Here is a 21,380-nt window from a genome sequence, read left to right on the forward strand (position 1 = left end):
GTGTGTGTGTGTGTGTGTGTGTGTGTGTGTGTGTGTGGCTGCTGTGAATGGTATTGCATTCATAATTTGGCTGTCAACTTGGAGGTTGTTGGTGTATAGAAATGCTAGTGATTTTGTACATTGATTTTGTATTCTGAAACTTTGCTGAATTTGTTCATCATATCTATGAGCCTTTGGGCAGAGACTGTGGGGTTTTCTTTTCTTTCTTTTTTTTCTTTTCTTCTTTTCTTTTCTTTTTTTCCAGGAGCTAATCGTTGGATGACTGTGGGGTTTTCTAGGTATAGAATCATATCGTCTACAATATATGAAGGATAGTTTGACTTCCTCTCTTCCTATTTGGATACCTTTTATTATTCTTTTGCCTGATTACCCCGGCTAGAACTTCCAGTACTGTGTCAAATAGGAGTGGTGAGAGTGAGCATCCTTGTCTTGTTCTGGTTCTCAAGAGAAATGCTTTCAGCTTTTGCCTCTTCAGTGTGATGTTCACTGTGGATTTGTCATAGATGGCTATCATTTTGAGGTATGTGCCTTTTTGATGCCTAGTTCATTGAGGATTTTTAACATGAAGGGAGGTTGAATTTAATCAAAAACCTTTTCTGCATCTATTGAGATGAACATGTGGTTTTGTTTTTAGTTTTGTTTATTTGATGAATCACATTTATTGATTGATTTATATATCTTGACCCAACCTTTCATCCCAGGAATAAAGATTTCTTGATCATGTTGAATTGAATTTGCTAATATTTTGTTGAGGATTTTTGCATGTATGTTTATCAGGGATATTGGCCTGAAGATTTTTTTTCCTGCCAAGTTTTGGTATCAGAATGATGCTAGTCTCATAGAATGAGTTAGGGAGGAGTCCCTCCTTCTCTATTTTTTAAAATAGTTTCAGTAGGATTGGTACCAGCTCTTTATATGTCTGGTAAAAATCAGCTGTAAATCCATCTGGCCCAGAGTTCTTTCTGGTTGGTAAATTTTTTTATTACTAATTCAATTTTGAAACTTGTTATTGATCTTGTTGTGGAGATTGTATGTTTCAGGAATTCATCCATTTCTTTTAGGTTTCCCAGTTTGTGTCAGCACCATGTATTGAAGAGACTGCCCTTTCTCTGATGTATGTCCTTGGCACCTCTGTGGAAAATGAATTTACTGTAGGACTTATTTCCTCTGGGTTTTCTATTCTGTTCCATTGGTCTACATGTCTGTTTTTATGCCAGTACCATGCTGTTTTGGTTACAATAGCTCCTTAGTATAATTTGAAGTCAGGTAATATGATTCCTTCTGTTTTTTTCTTTTTGCTCAGGATAGCTTTGGCTATTCTGGTCTTTTGTGGTTCCATATAAATATTAGGATTTTTTTCTATTTCTGTGAAGAATGCCATTGGTATTTTGATTGGGCTTGCATTGATTCTGTAGATTGCTTTGGATAGTATGGACAAAATTTTAATAATATTGACTCTTCCAATCCATGAACACAGATTATCTTTTCATTTTTTAATGTACTCTTCAATTTCTTACATCAATTTTTTTTTGTTTTTAAAGATGGGGTTTTACCATGTTGGCCAGCATGGTCTTGATCTTCTGACCTTGTGATCCGCCCGCCTCGGCCTCCCAAAGTGCTGGGGTTACAGGCATGAGCCACCGTGCCCAGCACATCAATGTTTTATAGTTTTCATAAGTTTATTCCTAGATATTTTATTTTGTTTGTAGTTATTGTAAATGGGATTACTTTTTTGATTTTTTTTTCAGATTGTTCACTGTTGGCCCATAGAAATGCTATATTGATTTTCGTATGTTGATTTTGTATCCTGCGACTTTATTGAATTTGTCAATTTGAATAGTTTTCTGGTAGATCCTTTAGTTTTTTCCAAATATAAGATCATATCATCTGCAAACAAGGACAATTTGACCTCCTCCTTTCCAATTTGGATGCCTTTTACTTCTTTCTCTTACCTGATTGCTGTAGCTAGAACTTCTAGCATTACGTTGAATAGCAGTAATGTAAGTGGCCATCCTTGTCGTGTTCCAGTCTTAGATCTGTGTTTTCTTTACTTCTCCCTTACTGGTGCTTCAGAACACTTCACATTTCTGTACTGGAATTCTTCAAGCATGTCTTTGTGTCCCTTCTAGATTGTAAAACTATTTGAAGGAAGGCTTTTTATCTTACTGGTAGACTGTTTGGGGAGACGTTGTTCCCTGTATCACACAGTATTTTCCTTATAAAGATTTATGGGAGCAATTTCTCACAGGTCAAGCCTTGCTTTTATTTTAGGGACACAGTTTAATGTATGTCAGATTATATTCCCCCACTTTGCATTGGCTGCTAGGAAGCTCAGGGCCACAGTTATGTCACAGTTCTAAGCAGTGCCTTCTCAAAATCTCCATTTATATACCTAATAGTCTTTGCACTAGTCCCCTATTGTTGCTGTACCAAATTACCACAAACTTAGTGGCTTAAAATAACGCAAATTTATTATCTTACAGTTTGGGGAAATTGGAAGCCCAAAATTAGTTTCACTGGGCGAAAACCAAGGTGTCGGCAGCACTGTGTTCCTCCTGGAAGCTCTAGAGCATAATCGATTTCCTCATCTTTTCCAGCTTGTAGAGGCTTTTTACATTCCTTGTGTTGTGACCCCTTCCTCCATCTTCAAAGCCAGGAGCGTAACATCTTCTCTCCCCTCCGACTTCCGCATCTGTCCTCGCATCTTCATCCTCTGACTCTGATCCTCCTGCCTCCCTCTTATTCTTGTGACTGCCCTGGGCTCACCGGATAGCCTCCCCATCTCAGGATAATCTCCCCATCTCAAGATCTTTAACTTCATCACATCTGAAAAGTCTCTGTTCCCATGTGCGGTAATACACTCACGGGTTCTGGGGATTAGGAAATAGGCCTCTTTTGCAGGGGGTCCTTATTAGCCTATCACATTCTTTTCAGTGTTAGCTGTATAAAATTGAAATTTTTGAGTCTCCTAATGAAATTGTACCTCTGCCTACCCTTCTACCTGCCTCACCGTTCGTATCTCAGTAAATGGCCCTGCCGTCTACTAATTGTTCCCATCAGACACATGGTTCTCTGCTCTCCCTCACCCCCACATCCAGTCCCTCATGTTGTTCTGTCCTATGGACTTCTAAGGTGTATCTAGAATCTATCCACTTCTTTTTGTAGCCACTGCCACTACCCTAGGCTAAGCCATCACCAGCTCTTGCCTGAACTGCTATCATAGCCTCTAATTTCTCACTTCAACTCTTGTCCTTTTCTAGTCTATTCTCTATAAATCAATTAGATTTTTTGCAAACACAAAGCAAATCATGCTCTTTTCCTACTTAATACTCTCTAATAGTTTCCTGTCTCATGTTGAAGAAAATCCAAATTCTTCATCATGACTTCTAAGACCCCTTGGTCTGGCCTGGCCCTCTCTCAGAGGACCTCTCATTCTGCTCTCTTTATCACCACATGCTGGTCACACTGGCCTCCCTGGAGATTTCTGTCTGGCCTAAGCCATGCTTCTCACATGCAGTTCTTCTGCTTGGCACTCTGCTGCTCTTCCTTGACTACCTCCTTGCTGAGCTTTTGTTTTCATCTGAAATGTCTCCTCAAGGAAGCTGTTCTACACAACTCCACCTAACTGGAGTTCCCTACCCTCCTGCACACAAATTTTTCTCAACCACTTCCCCCTTTTACGTAGTCTTGATAGCCTTATCACTATGGATAATTACTTAGTTGTTGTTTACCGTATATCATTTATTTTCTCTCTCAGATTGTTAATTCTGTAATGGTGCAGGCCATTTCTGTTTGTTCCCTGCTGTATGTGATGCTCCTATGTGACACTAGGAGGCCCTGAATACATTTTCTGTGTCATCCTTACCCTGACTTTATCTTACCTTTTTGCTTTTATTTTCCTTTTTATTTTTCTTATTTTCTTAATATTGAAATGAGAGAAAAACTTACAACCCCCAGGCTCTACTCAAGGTTGGGGTCTGGGGGAGGTAGAGCTTCCTCTACTCCTGTCCCTTCCACCACCCCATGCACTCACTCACCATTGGTACTGTGTGTGGTGGGCAAAAGAAAAGCTTTCTACTAGTGTTCCTTCCCAGGGAATGTGGGGCTTATCTTGGAATGCCAAAATAAAGATGAGCTGTCTAAAGAGAAAACCAGAATGCCTTTCGGGACCAAAGACTGAAATTGCTCTGCATAATAAAGTAAAAAGTTTATTTTCACTGACTGGGGGCAGAGCGTTCCTTAAAATACTAGCTGCCTTTTTTTTTTTTTTTTCTCCCTGTGGCAAAGGCTAGCGATGAGAAAAATTGGGGTTCTAGACTCTAGGGAGGAAGGATAATGTTCAAAGCTCTATTTGTCAGAGGTGAGCGGGGCCGTTGAGATGAGTGGGATATGAGCAAATGTGGGACTCAGGAGAGAGACCAGTAGGGGACACCCTGGGAGAAAGAGGTCCTGAGCTCTTTTCTTTTCTCTGGAGCGCTGACCCTTGAGCAGTGGCACACAGGGCATCTTCCTTTATTCTCTGGTGCAGTAGTCATGGTTCTTGGCACAATGCCTTGGACCTTCCATATACACTGTTCTTTTCTCCAGAGCCTCATCGTCTAAGATGCTGGAGAGTAGCTGATAGCCTGGGTTGGCATCAAGTTTGTCGATTCTCCCCAGGACCCTTTTCTTTATAGATGGTACGTGCCATGATTTATGCACAAACATGATTTGCCTGACAGTGCAGTCTGGGCCTGGAATAATTTTAATTAATGGGAAAATGGTTCTCAATACACCGATTAGACCTCTTCAGGTACAACAAGATAAAAGCCTGATAATTTGGATGGAGTACTCTTCTTAAATGTCTACTCTGCACGGCAGCCAATGGGAAAGCCAGGCTCTCTCCCACCTGATCCAATGAGTAATTAAGAGAGGGCTTTTTCTTCCCTACCTCTCCCCTCCCTCCACCCCACTCCCCAACTAAAGCTTAACAGGTTGGTGATATAATGTGGAGACTTTAAGGGGTGTCATCCTAGCAGCTCAGGCAAGAGCCAGGGTGTCTTCTTTCCGCTCCCCAAGCACTGTTCAGGTGGGTTTGAAAAGCAGGAAGTGAGGGAAGGAAGAAGCTAGAAGCCGGCAAGGTAGGTAACGGCTCTCTGCAAAGTTTGAGGAGGGCCCATGGCCATGAGTGAGGTGGGAACTCGGAAGCCCAGCGATGGCACAGTTTCTCACCTGCTCAATGTGGTGGAGAACGAGCTTCAGGCAGGGAGGGAAAAAGGCGACCCTACGGAGAAGCAACTTCAGATCATCCTGGAGGATGCACCTCTCTGGCAGAGATTCAAGGAAGTTACTAATGAGATGATTGTGACCAAGAATGGCAGGTGAGTTTATCTGCCACCTTGCATGGGCTGGCAGGGCTTGGCAGGAGAGATGAGACCCCTTGAATGCTGAAGAGGCTGCCGCTCTTCACTCAGAGGTGACGGGATCTGATTAAATGTGTTTACAGGAACGACTGTCTCCAATGGCTTTCCTCCAGTCAACTTAATTTAATTTCTCTGGGATCATCAGAGGATGAAGCCACCTGTCTTATGTGCATTTTAAATGGAGAAATTCTGGGAAATTACCATAAAGTGGGGGGGGGCATGCCCCATTGGGAAGTGAGAATGGACTCAAATGTCAGAACATAATATTAATTTGTGACTGGCTGTATACCCTGTTGCAGACCTGAGCCCCAACTCCTTCCAGATAAGGTGAAAGTAACTTTATTAGGAAGCTGGATGATCTCCTCTTAAGTGTAGCAAACTTGTCAGAAATGTTTGACTACTTGAAGATTGGAAGCAAAGGGGCAAATTTAAACTTATTGCTTGTCACTCCTGCTTCTTCCCGTATGGGTTTGTGGTGAGTGTTCGTTTGAGATTGTGTGTGTCTGTGATGATGTGAAAGCCGTTGCAGTAATAGTGAATGAAAACAGATTTTACCGCCTTAGAGTACAGAAGATGCCTTCTTTTTTCTCAGTGCAACAAATTTAGGGATTAACTGAAACTGATCTCTGCTGGCATTTCTCAGATTCTGTTAAACCTAGTGTGCTAAGGGGCTGTCAAGGTAATATTAGAAGATTTCACTTAATAGAGGGAATGCAAATATTTTGAAACAAAATCTCACTGCTTGCAGCTTGGCCAAACTAGCTCCAACCATCAGTTGATCTTCACATATCTTTTCATACACATGGTCACAAAAGCACAAAACGCCGAAAGGCGTTTTCATCGGGGTTAGTTTTGGCTGAACTCTGATGATGACACCCTTGAGAGAATTCTGCTGATCGAGAAGAGCCGAGGCCAGCCGAACTTCTTTCTCTCGGGCTTTTGTCCTTGCGCAAAATGCTTCCATTTCTGATTTCTCGGTTTTCTATATTTTAATTATGCACAGTATAGAAAATGAACTATTTCTTGCCAATCTTGGAGAGTTATGAACTCAAGAGCTGTTTTATGGCATTAAAGTGTTTCTACAATAAAAGCCATACGTGAATTAAGGGCATTTCAAGAAACTGCAATGATGCCAGTAGCAGGAATCTCAACCTTGCTTGATTTTTCTGTTTTCTTTCTCTAAATGGGTTCCGTACCTATTTCATATAGATTTATTGCTTTTAGTATTTGTTACTGTAATTGTAGTTGTTCTTTCTCTTGACCTGTATTTACACATTATTTTTAGCTTCTTTCTTAGAAAACATAAAACATATTTTTAATTTCACAGAATCATCCCAAATTTTTAAACGGATTTAATCTCTTACCCTTTAAGGATGGGTTAAGATGCAGCTGTAAAAATTTTATTATATCTGAGAATAGGTAGAACATTCTGTTCATTATTCTTTGTACTACTGAATACTGGTTACACTAATACCTAGCTTTATGCTATTGATTTGGCTGTCAAATTGGCCATATATTAAAGTAAAAATCAGCACAATCACCAAGTAAATATATGGTTCATCTATTTCACTAAGGAATAAATAATAAAAGTTTCTGAAACCATTATAAAATCCAATTTAATAATAAGTTACACTGGAATGTACTTTTACCATTTAAGAAGAGTTGTATCTTGCCTTTTTTGACCTATATAATTTTCCTCTATATTTAAAATATAATGTTCTTCACATCAACCCAGCGTGGTGGTGTGCTTCTGTGGTCCCAGATTCTCAGGAGGCTTAGGCAAGAGGATCACTGAGCCCAGAGCAGTCTGGGCAGCATGGTGAGACCCTGTCTTTAAAAAACAAAACAAAATCCTTCATCTTTAAAGTCATTTAATATTAGCTACATGAGCAATATTCTTTGTAGAAAAAGTCTTACTGCTGTTAACTTGGTTGTTCTTATCTATGGCTATCCTGCTGTGCTTCCCCCTCCTTCTGTAAATTCAATCTTTTTCTTAAATTTTCCTAAGATCTCTGATCCCTTTAGGGTCAAGATTTTGCCAGGAGATAGAAAGTTCCCTTTATATTTGATTAAAGAAGGAAAGATAAGTCCATAAGAAATTGATATACTTGGGGCTGGGCGCAATGACTCACGCCTATAATCCCAGCACTTTGGGAGGCCGAGGTGGATGGATCTCCTGAGGTTGGGAGTTCGAGACAAGCCTGACCAACATGGAGAAACCCGGTCTCTACTAAAAATACAAAAATTAGCCGGGCATGGTGGCACATGCCTGTAATCCCAGCTACTCTGGAAGCTGAGGCAGGAGAATTGCTTGAACCCAGGAGGGGGAGGTTGCAGTGAGATGAGATTGCACCATTGCACTCTAGTCTGGACAACAAGAGCAAAACTCTGTCTCAAAAAGAAAAGAAAAGAAAAGAAATTGATATTCTTATGATGAATGAACTTGGTCTGAAATTACTCCCAACCTCTTAGTTTCTCAGATTAAACTGTTAGTCACGTGTTACCTTTGTTAATATAGACATCTCTCTTGCTTTATCTTCTTTACTCCCTTCTTTCTTTTCTCTTTCCCCCAATCATTTAGTCCTCTCTGCCTCCTTTCTACCCATTCTCCTATGCCTACAGCACCTCTGTATCTCCTTCAAATCCTTGCCCTCCACACCAACTCCCGAGCCTGTTGCAGTCAGATTTGCGGCTCTTCTCTGTGGAGAAGAGTGTTCCTGGTGCAAACACCCAGTCCTAGCTTTTTCATTCGCTTTGTCATCTGGGCCCCTTTTCATTGACATCATCACCTTGACCTTTTAAGAAAGCATCATTTGGGGTGGTAACTCCTGTACACTTGAGGTCTCATTGTTCTGCATAATAGCAAATCTTGAAATAGCGTAAGATGGGCTAATGAAAGATTCATTATATATGAATGTAGATTTCCACTTGACAATGAAAATATTCATTGGCAATGAATATTTTCATTGTCAAGTGGAGATCTACTTTCATATAAATATATAAATAGGAAGCTTGCCTCTGACATTGATCAGAAGCGGTAAAGAGAAAGGCTTTTCCCTGAAAAACACGGAATTATCCCCAGAAACTGGGATCCCGATGTTGGCCTCTCTTCTTTCTTTCCTTCCTCTCTCTCTCCCTTCCTTCTTTTGCTTTCTCCCCTCCCCTATTCTATCTAATAGTCCTTCAGATATAACAGTAATCATAAGTAATGTGTTATACTTATTATTTGAGTCATTCTAGTGTATCCAACCAGTATTCCTTTTCACATCAATCCTTTAAGCTGGAAACTTTAATTTGCAGAAAGAATTCATTTCAGACTTCAGAGGTAAATAAATTAAATCGCTTGCTAGCATGGCAGCTCATGTCTATAATCCCAGCACTATGGGACGCTGAAGTGGGAGGACTGCTTGAGCCCAGGAGTTTGAGACCAGATTGGACAGTATAGGAAGATCTCTTTTCTACAAAATATTTAAACAATTAGCCAGGAGACCCAGGTAGGTGGATCACTTGAGCTCAGAAGTTTTAGAACAGCCTGGGCAACATACAGAAATGTTGTCTCTCCAAAAATGACAAAAACTTAGCTGGGTGTGGTGACGCTGCTTGGGAGGCTGAGGCGGGAGATAACCTGACCCTGGGGAGGTCAAGGCTGCAGTGATCACACCACCGCACTCGGGCCTGGGCAACAGAGTGAGTCTGCGTCTCAAAAAATAAAAATAAATAAAAATCAAATCTCTTGCTTTTGTTTTCTTTACTTGTAACATTTTAATCTAAGGGGAAAATGCTGTATTTCTTATAAAATAAGAGGTGGGAATTACTAAGTTTAAATGTGCTGATCATTAAGGGGTATTGGTTCAGTGCCCCTGAGTTGATGTTCATAGTCTCCAGTGAGGGCAGTACAAGAGAGGAGAAACTAAGGTTGCACATCAGGCCAATACATTTCCATGTCACTGTAGCCCAGTGATACTTGCCTCTGAACTTTAAAATTACAACTCAAGAAGATCATTGTGTAATCTGCCTCTAACCAGGCCACCGTGCTTTCCTAATGCCGTTTTTTTTTCCCTTTGTTTATGTATCTTTAATTGACACCTGTAGCTATTCTTATGCCTGCTCACCTTCACATAAATGTCAGCATCCATGCACCATGTGTGACACACAAACACACACACACACACACCCCTCTGAAAGTTCTGATGGGTATATGATAAATAGCAGAGTTTGTGGAGAGATGGAGGAAAGTGTTTATAAGTGAAACTTTTTGAATTTGCTTTTAACCATCTCTGCTGTTCCCCCACCTGTAAAATCTGCCTCATCTCTGCCCACTTTCTTCCTGCAAACCTCACTTCTCGTAGCCTCCTCCAGCAGCACTGGCTCTGGAGATTCCCTGTCAGTGAAACAAAAGTGGAAACCTGGTCTCATAAAAAAAACCAGACAGTTTACGGGCAAAGCCCAACCACCTGTGATTCTTCAAGTGCATTTTTTTTGAGGAATGCTTATTTATCCTGCCACATTTTCCTGTCTTTCTCTCCAAGGAGGCTTTCTTTCCAGGGTGGATTAACTGAGGTTATGCTGTCACTTAGGGACAGATTTACATATTTCTTATCTTCTCAATGACTCTGGATTTCTCTATGTTAGCTTCATTCTAGGGAAAAAAAAATGGGGAAAAATCACCTTGATTAGAAGTGCAGTTCATCTCTAAAATAAAGCCTGATCATGAGTGGTGATCACAGATCAATACTTACTGGATCCCTAGATAATGCATCCCTCTCACTGTGAGGCAAAAGAGGGAAAGTGGGGTGGGAGGAGGGGAACTTGGCTTGGAGGCAGGGTGAGTTCTAGTCCCAGTTACAAGACCTTAGGCAAGTTAACTGACTTTTATTTATTCCTCATTGCCATAATAGGGATTAAAAAATTCATGTCATTTCTCAGTTTATGTAGTGATAAAAACAAAAGTAATTATAAAGTTCTTGGCAAATGGAATACTACAGAAAATAAAGCAATTAATCATTCTCCCATTTCCCAGATATGTCCTCCTTCTAAGAGATGAGAAACTGTGACTTTTGTGTTTATTAACAGCTTTATGAGGATACAATTCACATACCATATAGCTCATTCATTTGAAGTGTATAGTTCAGTGGTTCTTAGTAATTCACAGAGTTGTGCTTCCATCTCCACAATTAATTTTAGAACATTTTTATCACTTCAAAAGGAAACCCTGCACCCTTAGCCATCACCTCCTCAGCCCCCAGCATCCACTAATCTACTTTCTGTCTCTATAGAGTTACCTATTTCATATCATGGACATTTGATATCCAGGGAATCATACAATATGTGGTCCTTTGTGAACGATTTCTTTTACTTAGCATAATGTCGTCAAGGTTCACCAATGGCCTGTATCAGCACTTCTTGTTTTTTATTGGCAAATTCTCCATTGTATGGATATAACACATTTTATCTATCCTTCATCAGTTCATGGACATTTGGGTTTTTTTACATTTTGGCTATTATGCATAACGCTGCTATGTACATCTGTGTACAAATGTTTGCATGCAACTATGTTTTCATTTTTCTTGAGTATATACCTACCAGCGGAATTGCTGGATTATTGATAAACTGTACATTTAACAAGATGAAGAACTGTCAGACTATTTTCCAAACTGACTGCATCATTTTATATTCCCCCCAGCAATGTATGAGGATCCCAGTTTCTCTGCATCTTTGCCATTGCTTTTCATTACCTACTTTTCGTATTGCAGCCATCCTAGTGGGCATGAAGTGGCATCTCACTGTAGTTTTGGTTTTGCATTTCTCTGATGGCTGATGATGTTAAGCATCTTTTCATTGATCATGGCTTATTTGAAACATCAGGTACAGCTCTGACCGTAGCATGAAAGATGGAAAGCCATTACACATTTTCTGATTCTGGAATGAAAAGTCACGCTACATTCTTTACGAGGCCTCGCATGATATAGCTGAAAGAGCAAGAGGAGGGCACTCTAACCTATTAGCTGTGAGGATAAGAATTGGAATTTTCCCTCCACTTTGCCTCAGACACTTTGATCTTCTCTTTTAGTTTCTGAATAGAGCAGGGCTATTTGAACCTCAGGGCCATTGTAGTTCCTGTTTCTTTTGCCTCTAAGTGCACCTCTTCTAACATTAGCATGACTCATTTCTTCTCATTATTTAGGTCTTAGCTCAAATGTCACTTCCAGTTCATATCTGGCTAAAGTAGCTACTCACCCTTTAGTCTCCTTCTGTGACATCATGCATTTTAGTTCCTTCATGGCACTCTTGCAATTTAAAAAGATTTTTTTTTTTTAAATAGAGATGGGGTCTTGCTAAATTGACCAGACTAGTCTTGAACTCCAGGCCTCAAGTGATCCTTCCAATCTTAAGATTTATGGACATTTTTGTTGGCTGACTTCTTTGTTACAATGTAAACTTTGTGAGCAAGAAGATACTGGGTCTGCAATTTTTGTCATTGAATCCCCACCTAGAACAGTTCCTGGTATAGAGCAGACACTAAAAATCCATTGGTCAAATGGGCAAATAAATATCTGATTAGGTATTAAGATTTGGGAAAACATTGAGGGGGACTTCTCCTTTCACTGTGGCTCAACCATATTAGCTTTTGAACAGCTAATAAGAAAGGAAAAGAAAGTAAAAAATAAAAAAAGGAGTGGTGAATGTAATTTAATGTAATGTAATGTAGTGTAGTGTAGTGTAATGTAATGTAATGTAATGTAGTGTAGTGTAGTGTAATGTAATGTCATGTCATGTAATGTAGTGTAGTGTAGTGTAGTGTAGTGTAGTGTAGTGTAGTGTAATGTAATGTAATGTAATGTAATGTAGTGTAATGTAATGTAGTGTAATGTAATGTAATGTAATGTAATGTAATGTAATGTGTGTTTTCTGAGTCCCAGTTTCCTCCTCTATAAAATTGGCATAATAATCTCCTTGCAGGTGAAGTAAGACTGAAGTGAAATATAATGTAGGCAAAGTCCTAGGTGCAGAGTAAAACTCACTACAACCATCCCTCGGTATCCGCAGAGGATGGGTTCCAGGCCCTTGCAAATATCAAAATCTGAGGATGCTGAAGTTTCTTGTATAAAATGGACTAGACTATTTTGCATATAACCTGTGCACATCCTCCCATATACTTACATTATTTCTGGATTATTTATAATACCTAATACAATGTTAATGCTATGTAAATAGTTATGCTGTATTGTTTTTATTTGCATTTTTTGTATTGTTGTTTTATTTATTTTCAAATTTTTCAATTTGCATTTGGTTGAATCTACAGATGCAGACCCTGGGAATGTGGAGGCCTGACTGCACGTGATAATTGTTATCATTAGAAAAACAATCTTGTGGTCAGGCTCTGTGGCTTACATTTGTAATCCCAGCACTTTGGGAGGCTGAGGTAGGAGTTGAGCCCAGGAATTTGAAAGCAGCCTGGGCAACACAGTGAGACCCTTTTTTAATAAAAATAAAACAAACACAACTATCTTGCATTAAGTCATTTCTTAAATCATAAGTCAGAACTTTATGAAACATTCTGACATTTCATATCATGAAGACACCAGCCATGCTCTCATGCTTGAACAATTGCATCATTATTCTGGCAGTTTAGTGCATGAGAAATATATTATATGCTTTATGAGCTTTTTTTCCTTACTTTTATGTGTACTATGTAGTGTTATTGAGAAAACTTTTGGTATTTTTTATTTTATTTTTTGAGACACAGTCTTACTCTGTCACCCAGGCTGGAGTGTAGTGGTGTGATCACAGCTCACTGCAGCCTCAGCCTCCACACTAAAGTGATCCTCCTGCTTCAGCCTCCCCAATAGCTGGAACTACAGGTGTACATCACCACACCCGGCTAAATTTTGTATTTTTATAGAGATGGGATTTTGCCATGCTACTTAGGCTGGTCTTAAGCTCCTTTGGTACTTTTTAACTTTAGTACACAAAATGACAACTATACACATGCCACTCTTATGTTTTCCTTCAAATAAAAAGTAAACTTTAGTATTTCAGGGGTAGCACTGGACCGGAACACAGAGACCATGTCTCAGTATACCTCATATGAACAGGTTTGACTGCTGGCTGGCAGAATAACCCTATATGATCCCCAGGATCATTTCTGATGCCCACTTTTATGATTCTTTGCAAATGGCTCTTGTGTTGTCAGGATCCTTCTGTTTTCTATACTTGGCCAATATTATTAAGATAATTGAAAACAATAAAATATATCATAAAAGGGAATCGTTTAATCTGATATTAGAAAATAAAAGACAATAATCCTTCTATTGAAGAAAGAACAAAAGAAAGCGCAGCATGAAGATTTTACATCACACAGGCAGCCTCCCTAGAGGAGGCGTATCATTGTAGTTCATGTGAAAGGGCAATCATCTCACTGAGGGAGGGCGAGTGCTGCGGTGGGTAATTTCTCAGCAGAGACCTGGATCTGGAATGCATCATCTGATGCATTTTTCTCCCTAGAAATTTTATTTAATTTATATACTTGTCCTAGCCTCCTATTTAAATTATGAATTTAATAAATATGATTATCATTTAGCTGAGCATTTTATGGGAATTTGTGTCCAAGGAACACACTTTGAGATATGCACATCTAGATGCATCGATCCTTGTTCTACACGCTAGAATAATACCAGCAAGTTTATTCTTGCCAATGTTACATTAACATTACATTTGTCTATATGCTGGCAGTAGACAAATACCTTCATAAAAAGCTGCCAACCTGTGTTGCCCAGGCTGGCATGTTTTGCTATAAATGCTATTACTGTTATTCAGGAAAAGTGTTCTTTGTGAGGTTGGGAGGGGCTGGTCATGGCATCAGGATGCCAGTGGGAAATCTTTGAGGAAAGCTTTCTGTGGGCATGTGGCATTTGATATACCCTGGGCGTCACGTTCCTGTTCTGTCCAATGACTCCATCAGTGGTTTTCAGGCTTTAAAATAGAGCATGTCTTAAACGCTAGTATTAAATTCATTTAGGAGAAGAAGCTCCAGTAGAATTGAGGTTGTGGACTGGGGACTTACAGGACATTCTGTGGAAGTTCTCCGTACTGAGAGGCCCCTGGACAAGGTGAGCCCCTCTGACGTCCCTCCTGTGGCTAAGTGTCTGCCTTTTCTTTTAGACGGATGTTTCCAGTCCTAAAGATTAGTGTCACAGGACTGGACCCCAACGCCATGTACTCCCTCCTGCTGGACTTTGTCCCTACGGACAGTCACCGCTGGAAGTACGTCAACGGGGAATGGGTGCCTGCGGGCAAGCCAGAGGTGTCCAGCCACAGCTGCGTCTACATTCACCCGGACTCCCCCAACTTTGGTGCCCACTGGATGAAAGCTCCCATCTCCTTCAGCAAAGTGAAGCTGACCAACAAGCTCAATGGAGGCGGGCAGGTATGAGGTGGGCAGGCCTGGCCACCCGCCCCGGCCTCCCCACCACACCAATCAAGAAATATCAAGGGTGCATTTAGGCAATTAGAGGTGTCCTCACCAGCCTCTTCTCCCACGGAAGCCAATTATTCCCTGGAGTCCAAATGTAAACAAGAATAAACAGCTCTTAATTGGTGCTTTCAGTTTTTAATGGACTTCCTGATGTTAAGAGAGTGAGAGAGCAGTGGTTTACTTAATCACTGGGGCCCTTTGTACAGTTTTGCCTTGTATGCTGTGCTTTTTACCCAGCCCGGGGAGGGAGATGTTTGTGGGTACCAGGGTTTTGTTATTCCCTCTCCCCTTTTTTGGTATAAGTGGCATGCTGGCAATAGACAAATACCTTCATAAAAAGCTGCTTCTAAATGAAATAATTACTGTCTCTACTTGGGCATTATGATAATTATCAATAGAATATAGAATCAGCTTTGGTTTTTCAGAAAAAAATAATCCAAACAAACCTTCCTTAAACAAGGAAGGTTTTATTTCAGGTCTGCAATTAGAGTAAACAAGAACTGGGGACTTTTTCCTCTCGTTTTCTGTGTTAGGACTGCGAATGCTAGTCTGCTGTAGAAGGTTGTTAGTTACTTTCTGAAATGTGGGTGGTTTCTGGGGACTGGAGACAAGGACAGGAGGAAAGGGTCCGGGTTCTTTTTTTCCCCACCTGTGTATTTGACTTTCCTCAGCCTCCCTCCCTGTGCCGTGTGCCCCTTTTCCCATCTCTGTGCTTAAATGGCAGGGACCATAGGAGGTCATGTGTTTGGAGGTAACACTGCCTGAGTCTATGTGATACTCCGAAGCTTCCAGTTCCTTATTAAAATGGGATATTGAACAGTAAATTGTTACTGCCTCCCAGATTTCACAGCAAGAGGTGTTTTTACACCTTTCATTTGACTCACAGAGAGTGGATTATATGTAACCATCAGATGCCATATTTCAGTACTCTTTAGTCATGTGGAAAGTGCACCCATGGTCAGCATTTTGAGTTATTAGGATTCCTCAGATGAAAAAAAGGCAAACAATGTATTTTGATGGATTGAAATCCACATTGTTGTGCTGAAAATAGGGGAAGGAGAAAAAGGAAGCCAAGATCTTGGCGGAAAACTGAACGTTCTTAAGAATAACTCCTTTCTGACAACCCACCCCTCACCCCTGTAAAGGCTTCAGTGTTAGGCTTCTCGGGAGCTTCTGGAAAATTCCCTTAATTTGTTTCTCAGGGGTGTGGTGGCAGCTCAGGAGGCCTAAGATTTGAAATGTGTGTCCCTAACTGGGTTGGTGCTGAGTTTGGGACCAACTGGAAATACTGGCTCATTTATCACCTGTGATACACAGGGCTTTGCTTTTCTTTCTCTTCTGCCTCGACAGATAATGTTGAATTCTCTGCATAAATATGAACCCCAGGTTCATATAGTACGTGTTGGAAGTGCCCATCGAATGGTAATGAACTGCTCCTTCCCTGAAACCCAGTTCATAGCCGTGACTGCCTATCAGAATGAGGAGGTAAGAGCGTGTGTGTGTGTGTGTGTGTGTGTTACTGTCACCTGCGAGATAAGGGCAGGGCAGGATGGGAAAGGGGTCCTTTTAGATGAAAGGTGGGTTTTCCAGGATTTGGATACACTCAGCAGACATCAAGTTAAACAATGGAGTAGCTGCTCTCCCTCCCTCTTGCCTGTTTGCTAAAGGCTCACCAGCATGTGCTCGCCTGGTGCCAGCAAGGCACAGCTGTGCATTGTCATGAAACTCCTGAGTTCTGGTGAAACTCTGGAGTCTTTGTGGTCAGGCCCCTGCGTGCCCTTGGCCTGTGCAGAGCTGAGTATGTCTTGAGTGGGTACAATTGGGCAGGGGCTGTCAGGGACTACTCTCTCCTGCTCTAGAAGCAAGTCTGTAGCCAGTGATGCAAATGCGCACCCTCCCTTGGGTTTTATTATGCCGTCAGTTCTGCTTGTTAATGTTCAGTGTCTGAGCATAGTCTGCTGCTGCCCAGTGACCTGAGCTACCTGGCTGTGAGGCCTGAGTGGTTAGCGCTTGGCCTATCTGTGAGCTGCTTTGGGCCTGTTCACATGTCTTAGGGGTTCTCTGACCTGCTGATTATCAGAAGAACCCAGAGAGGGTTGAATTCTTTTTGACTAAACTTAAAATTTTTTTAAAGATAATGTGTATTTATTTAAAAACACATAATAGACAGTACACAAGTAAAGTAAAAATGAAAACTACAACGTAAAGCTATACTGGTTTCTTCTGCTTTTGGAATCTTACTCTCCATGGACACTATGAAGAATAACTGTGTTTTTCTGACAAATTTTCTGTGTACATGTAAATATATATGTGAATGTAGATTTCCTCACATAAATTGGCTCATGTTGTATATATTATTAATCTGCAAATTTCTTTTTCCCCAATTTAACAGTGCATTATGATTACCTTTCTATGTAATTATACCTAGGTTTATCTGTCTCCTTTTCTGTAGTGTTTACAGAATATTTCACTGTACGAATACACTATTTCATGTAATCAGACCCCCAACCCATGGACATTTAAGTTGTTTCCAACTGTTTTCTTTCTTTCTTTTGTTTTGAGATGGAGTTTCAGCCTTGTTGCCCAGGCTGGAGTGCAATGGTGTGATCTTGGCTCACTGCAACCTCAGTCTCCCAGGTGCAAGGATTCTCCTGCCTCAGCCTCCTGAGTAGCTAGGATTACAGGTGCCTGCCACCACGCCTGGCTAATTTTTTTTTTTTTTTTTTTTTCAGATGGAGTATCGCTCTGTCACCCAGGCTGGAGTGCAGTGGTGTGATCTTGGTTTACTGCAAACTCTGTCTCCTGGGTTCAAGCAATTCTCCTGCCTCAGTCTCCCAAGTAGCTGGGACTACAGGTGCCTGCCACCATGCCTGCTAATTTTTGTATTTTTAGTAGAGACGGGGTTTCACTATGTTGGCCAGGCCAGGCTGGTCGCGAACTCCTGACCTCAGGTGATCCACCCACCTTGGCCTCGCAAAGTGCTGGGATTACAGGCGTGAGCCACCACGCCTGGCCCTTTATTTTCCATTATAAATAATGCTGCAACGAATATCCTGGTGCACCTGTCATTTGCTTGCACGGGTGAATAACTAGAAACCGATAGACATGGCCAGATTGCCTCCCTCAAAACGGCATCTCTATTTATAGCCCCCATACCATGATCAACACTGTTATCAATCTTTGGCATCTTTGACAATCTGCTAGGTTAAAAAAAATAAGATATTGGCCAGACGACGTGACTTATGCCTGTAATCCCAGCACTTTGGGATGCCGGGGTGGGCAGATCATGAGGTCAGGAGTTCAAGACCAACTTGACCAACATGACGAAACCCCGTCTCTACTAAAAATACAAAAATTAGCTGATGTGGTGGTGAGTGCCTGTAATCCCAGCTACTCGGGAGGCTGCAGCAGGAGAATTGCTTAAACCCAGGAGGTGGAGGTTGCAGTGAGCTGAGATCACGCCACTGCACTCCAGCCTGGGTGACAGAGTGAGACTCCATCTTAGAGAGAGGGAGAAAAATATCTTGTTGCTTCCATCTGTATTTATTTGGAAGCTTTAAAGACAGATTTTGGGCTGCCACTCAGCCAAATGAGTCAGAATTTCCAAGGACGATGCCCAGAATCTGTAGATTTTAAAGTCTCCCAGAGGATTCTATTGATCATCCAGGTTTGGAAACTACTGTCTTAGTGTCTACAGGCTAAACGAAGTTGCAGATTTAACTTACATCACAGCTGTGCAGAGAAAATGTCATTTCTGTAAGTAAACTGGCCTCTTGGCAGAGCCCCTGCAGCCGGCCAATGGGAGCAGAAATGAACTAGCTGATCACCTATACGGCCCCTCAGCTGGTGGCCAGTCTTTAGATGATGAAGTCATTCCATTTTGCAGATAGCTCTCATTCCCAGCTTTTCTCCCTGGTCCGGAGTCTGGGTCTATGAGGGGAGGTATGGTCTTTGGAACTCTGGGAAGTGGGGCAGTGGGGGTTGCACGCAGAATTGGAAACCATGTCCTAATCTCCTCTGGTCTCCAGGCAAGGCCCCTGCCCACTGTGTGCTGGTGGCTTAGTTGGTGGTATGCGGAACTTGTCATCTGGCCGCTGACTTGGTAAATCCTCAGAAGCTTTTCCTGGCTGCAGTTGCTGGACACTTCTCTCTGAACCACGTGATTGGTCGTTTTGACCCATCCAGCAAGCTCCCAGCCTGACTGGGTCTTGAACATGCCTCATGGCAATCAAGCTCTGGAAAGCCTAGGCCCTGGGCCTCCCTCTGCCAACAAAGTTTCCCTGCCAAGTCCATGCAGATGCACCCTGAGTGGCGAGTGGGTGTGGGAGTGGGTGAAGGAAGCCAGTGTCTCCTTTGAGCCCCCTGCTAGCTTTATGTATGCTTCTTGACCTCTCCAGGTTTGAGCCAATAGAAAGACCAGGTTGTACCTATCTGACCCCAAACCTCTCCTTCCTTTTTATCCTGATTTCTTCTCACAAGTTCTGGACCAGAAGGAGATGGGCTCTGTATTAGTCATTTTCAACTGCTAGTAAAGACATACCCGAGAGTGAGAAATTTATAAAGAAAAAGAGGTTTAATGGACTCACAGTTCCACATGGCTGGGTAGGCCTCACAGTCATGGTGGAAGGCAGAAGACACATCTTACATGGTGGCAGGCAAAGAAAATGAGAGCCAAGCAAAAGGAGAAACCCCGCTTATAAAACCATCAGATCTTGTGATACTTGTTCAGTACCATGAGAACAGTACAGGGGAAACCGCCCTCATGATTCAGTTATCTCCCACCAGGTCCCTCCCACAACACAGGGGAATTGTGCGAGCTACAATTCAAGATGAGATTTGGGTGGGGACACAGCCAAACCAAATCTGGCTCTTATTTTCCTTTCCTTCTTCCATCAAGTCTCAGGTCTTCCTGACATAAATATTCTGTTAATCTTTATGTATTCAACAAATGTTTACTAGTCATTCCTGCATACTGGATATTGTTCTAGATGCCGGAAATACTGCAATGAATAAAACAGATGAATTCCCTGTCTTCAAGCCACTTACATCCCAGTGGGGACAGATGAAAAATATATTTCTCTGTCTCTCTCTCTTTTATCTCTACGATGATCACTATCTCTATGTCAGATGTCTCTGATGAGAAGTGAAGCAGGCTCAGTGTGAGGCGGAGAAAGAGTGACACTGAAGGGGCATGATAGTTTGCGTTTCGCATTGATGTGGCTCCATGTGTACGGGGTTATTTATGAATGAGGGACTCGACGCTAGATGGCCCTCTCCCAGAGGGGCCAGATCACACCTGTGCTGCTCTCCACTATGTTCCAAGTGACTAGAAAAGTCAGTGGCATGCAGTAGGGGCTCAAGGATCATTGAAAAAAATAAATGAGTAAAAAAATGAATGCCAGGCTTCAAACACCAGGGCTTTGCCCATTTCCAGTGCTTTGCCCTTTCTTTTCTTACTATACATGGCATTAGCATTTTCACCCCATGCAATGATAAAATGTCCTTTGCCGGAGACAGGGAGACGGCGCAGTGGTGATTAAGTGCACAAATAAGCAAAGATGCAAGGGGCCTCAGCCTCCCCAAGTGCTGGGATTACAGGCATAAGCCACCATGCCTGGCAGGAAAGGGAAGACAAAGAGAGGGAATTAACCCAGTTTTACAGAAGTCAAAGGCTTCTGTCTGCCCATGTGTATCCCACTTTTACTAACACTTCTTGTCTTTGTAAATGCAAGATAACAGCTCTCAAAATCAAGTACAATCCTTTTGCCAAAGCCTTCTTGGATGCCAAGGAAAGGTGAGTAGAGAAATTTTAGTAAAATCTTCTAATGAATGATTTATGCAATGCAAATGTGTAATTTATGATTATCTTGAAAGGAACTAGACTAGTAGCACTTACATTACCTTTGATAGAAATATGCTTTCAATATTCAATATTCAACAAAATCTACAAAATTCAAATTATAACTATTCCTTATAACAGGGATAATATTAATAGTATTATTATCCCTGTTATAAGGAATAACTGTTAATTATGTTTTTTTAAGCCCTGTTTTACTATAAATTCTTGAAAGTAGCACAAGCACATTAAAAAAACTATTTAGATTTATAATAATTCACTCTGCCTTTTTCCTAATTACTTCTGAGTAGCATGACTTTATTAAATTGCTCTTTTAAAATGACACTTAGGCTGGGCACGGTGGCTCACGCCTGCAACCTCAGCACTTTGGGAGGCCGAGGCGGGCAGATCACCAGAGGTCAGGAGTTCGAGGCTAGCCTGACCAACATAGAGAAACCCCATCTCTACTAAAAATACAAAAGTAGCCGGTTGTGGTGGCTCATGCCTGTAATCCCAGCTACTTGGGAGGCTGAGGCAGGAGAACTGCTTGAACTGGGAGGCAGAGGTTGCAGTGAGCCGAGATGGCACCATTACACTCTAGCCTGGGCAACAAGAGGGAAACTCAGTCTCAAAAAAACCCAAAAAACATAAAATACACACACACACA

General features: G+C 41.5%; 1 protein-coding gene across 1 annotated transcript in view; it reads left to right on the forward strand.

Moving 5' to 3' along the window:
- The first annotated feature begins 5,157 nt into the window (after positions 1–5,157).
- Positions 5,158–21,380, forward strand: part of TBX19 (T-box transcription factor 19) — a 31,238-nt gene continuing 15,015 nt past the window's right edge. Inside the window, exons 1-4 of the mRNA XM_017534090.2 lie at positions 5,158–5,360; positions 14,565–14,829; positions 16,228–16,362; positions 20,610–20,671. Of these exons, the coding sequence (XP_017389579.1) occupies positions 5,158–5,360; positions 14,565–14,829; positions 16,228–16,362; positions 20,610–20,671 (665 nt within the window). The remainder of the gene's footprint in view (positions 5,361–14,564; positions 14,830–16,227; positions 16,363–20,609; positions 20,672–21,380) is intronic.

The sequence above is a fragment of the Cebus imitator genome, unplaced genomic scaffold, assembly GCF_001604975.1.
Source record: "Cebus imitator isolate Cc_AM_T3 unplaced genomic scaffold, Cebus_imitator-1.0 Scaffold84, whole genome shotgun sequence".
Classification (NCBI taxonomy): Eukaryota; Metazoa; Chordata; class Mammalia; order Primates; family Cebidae; genus Cebus; species Cebus imitator.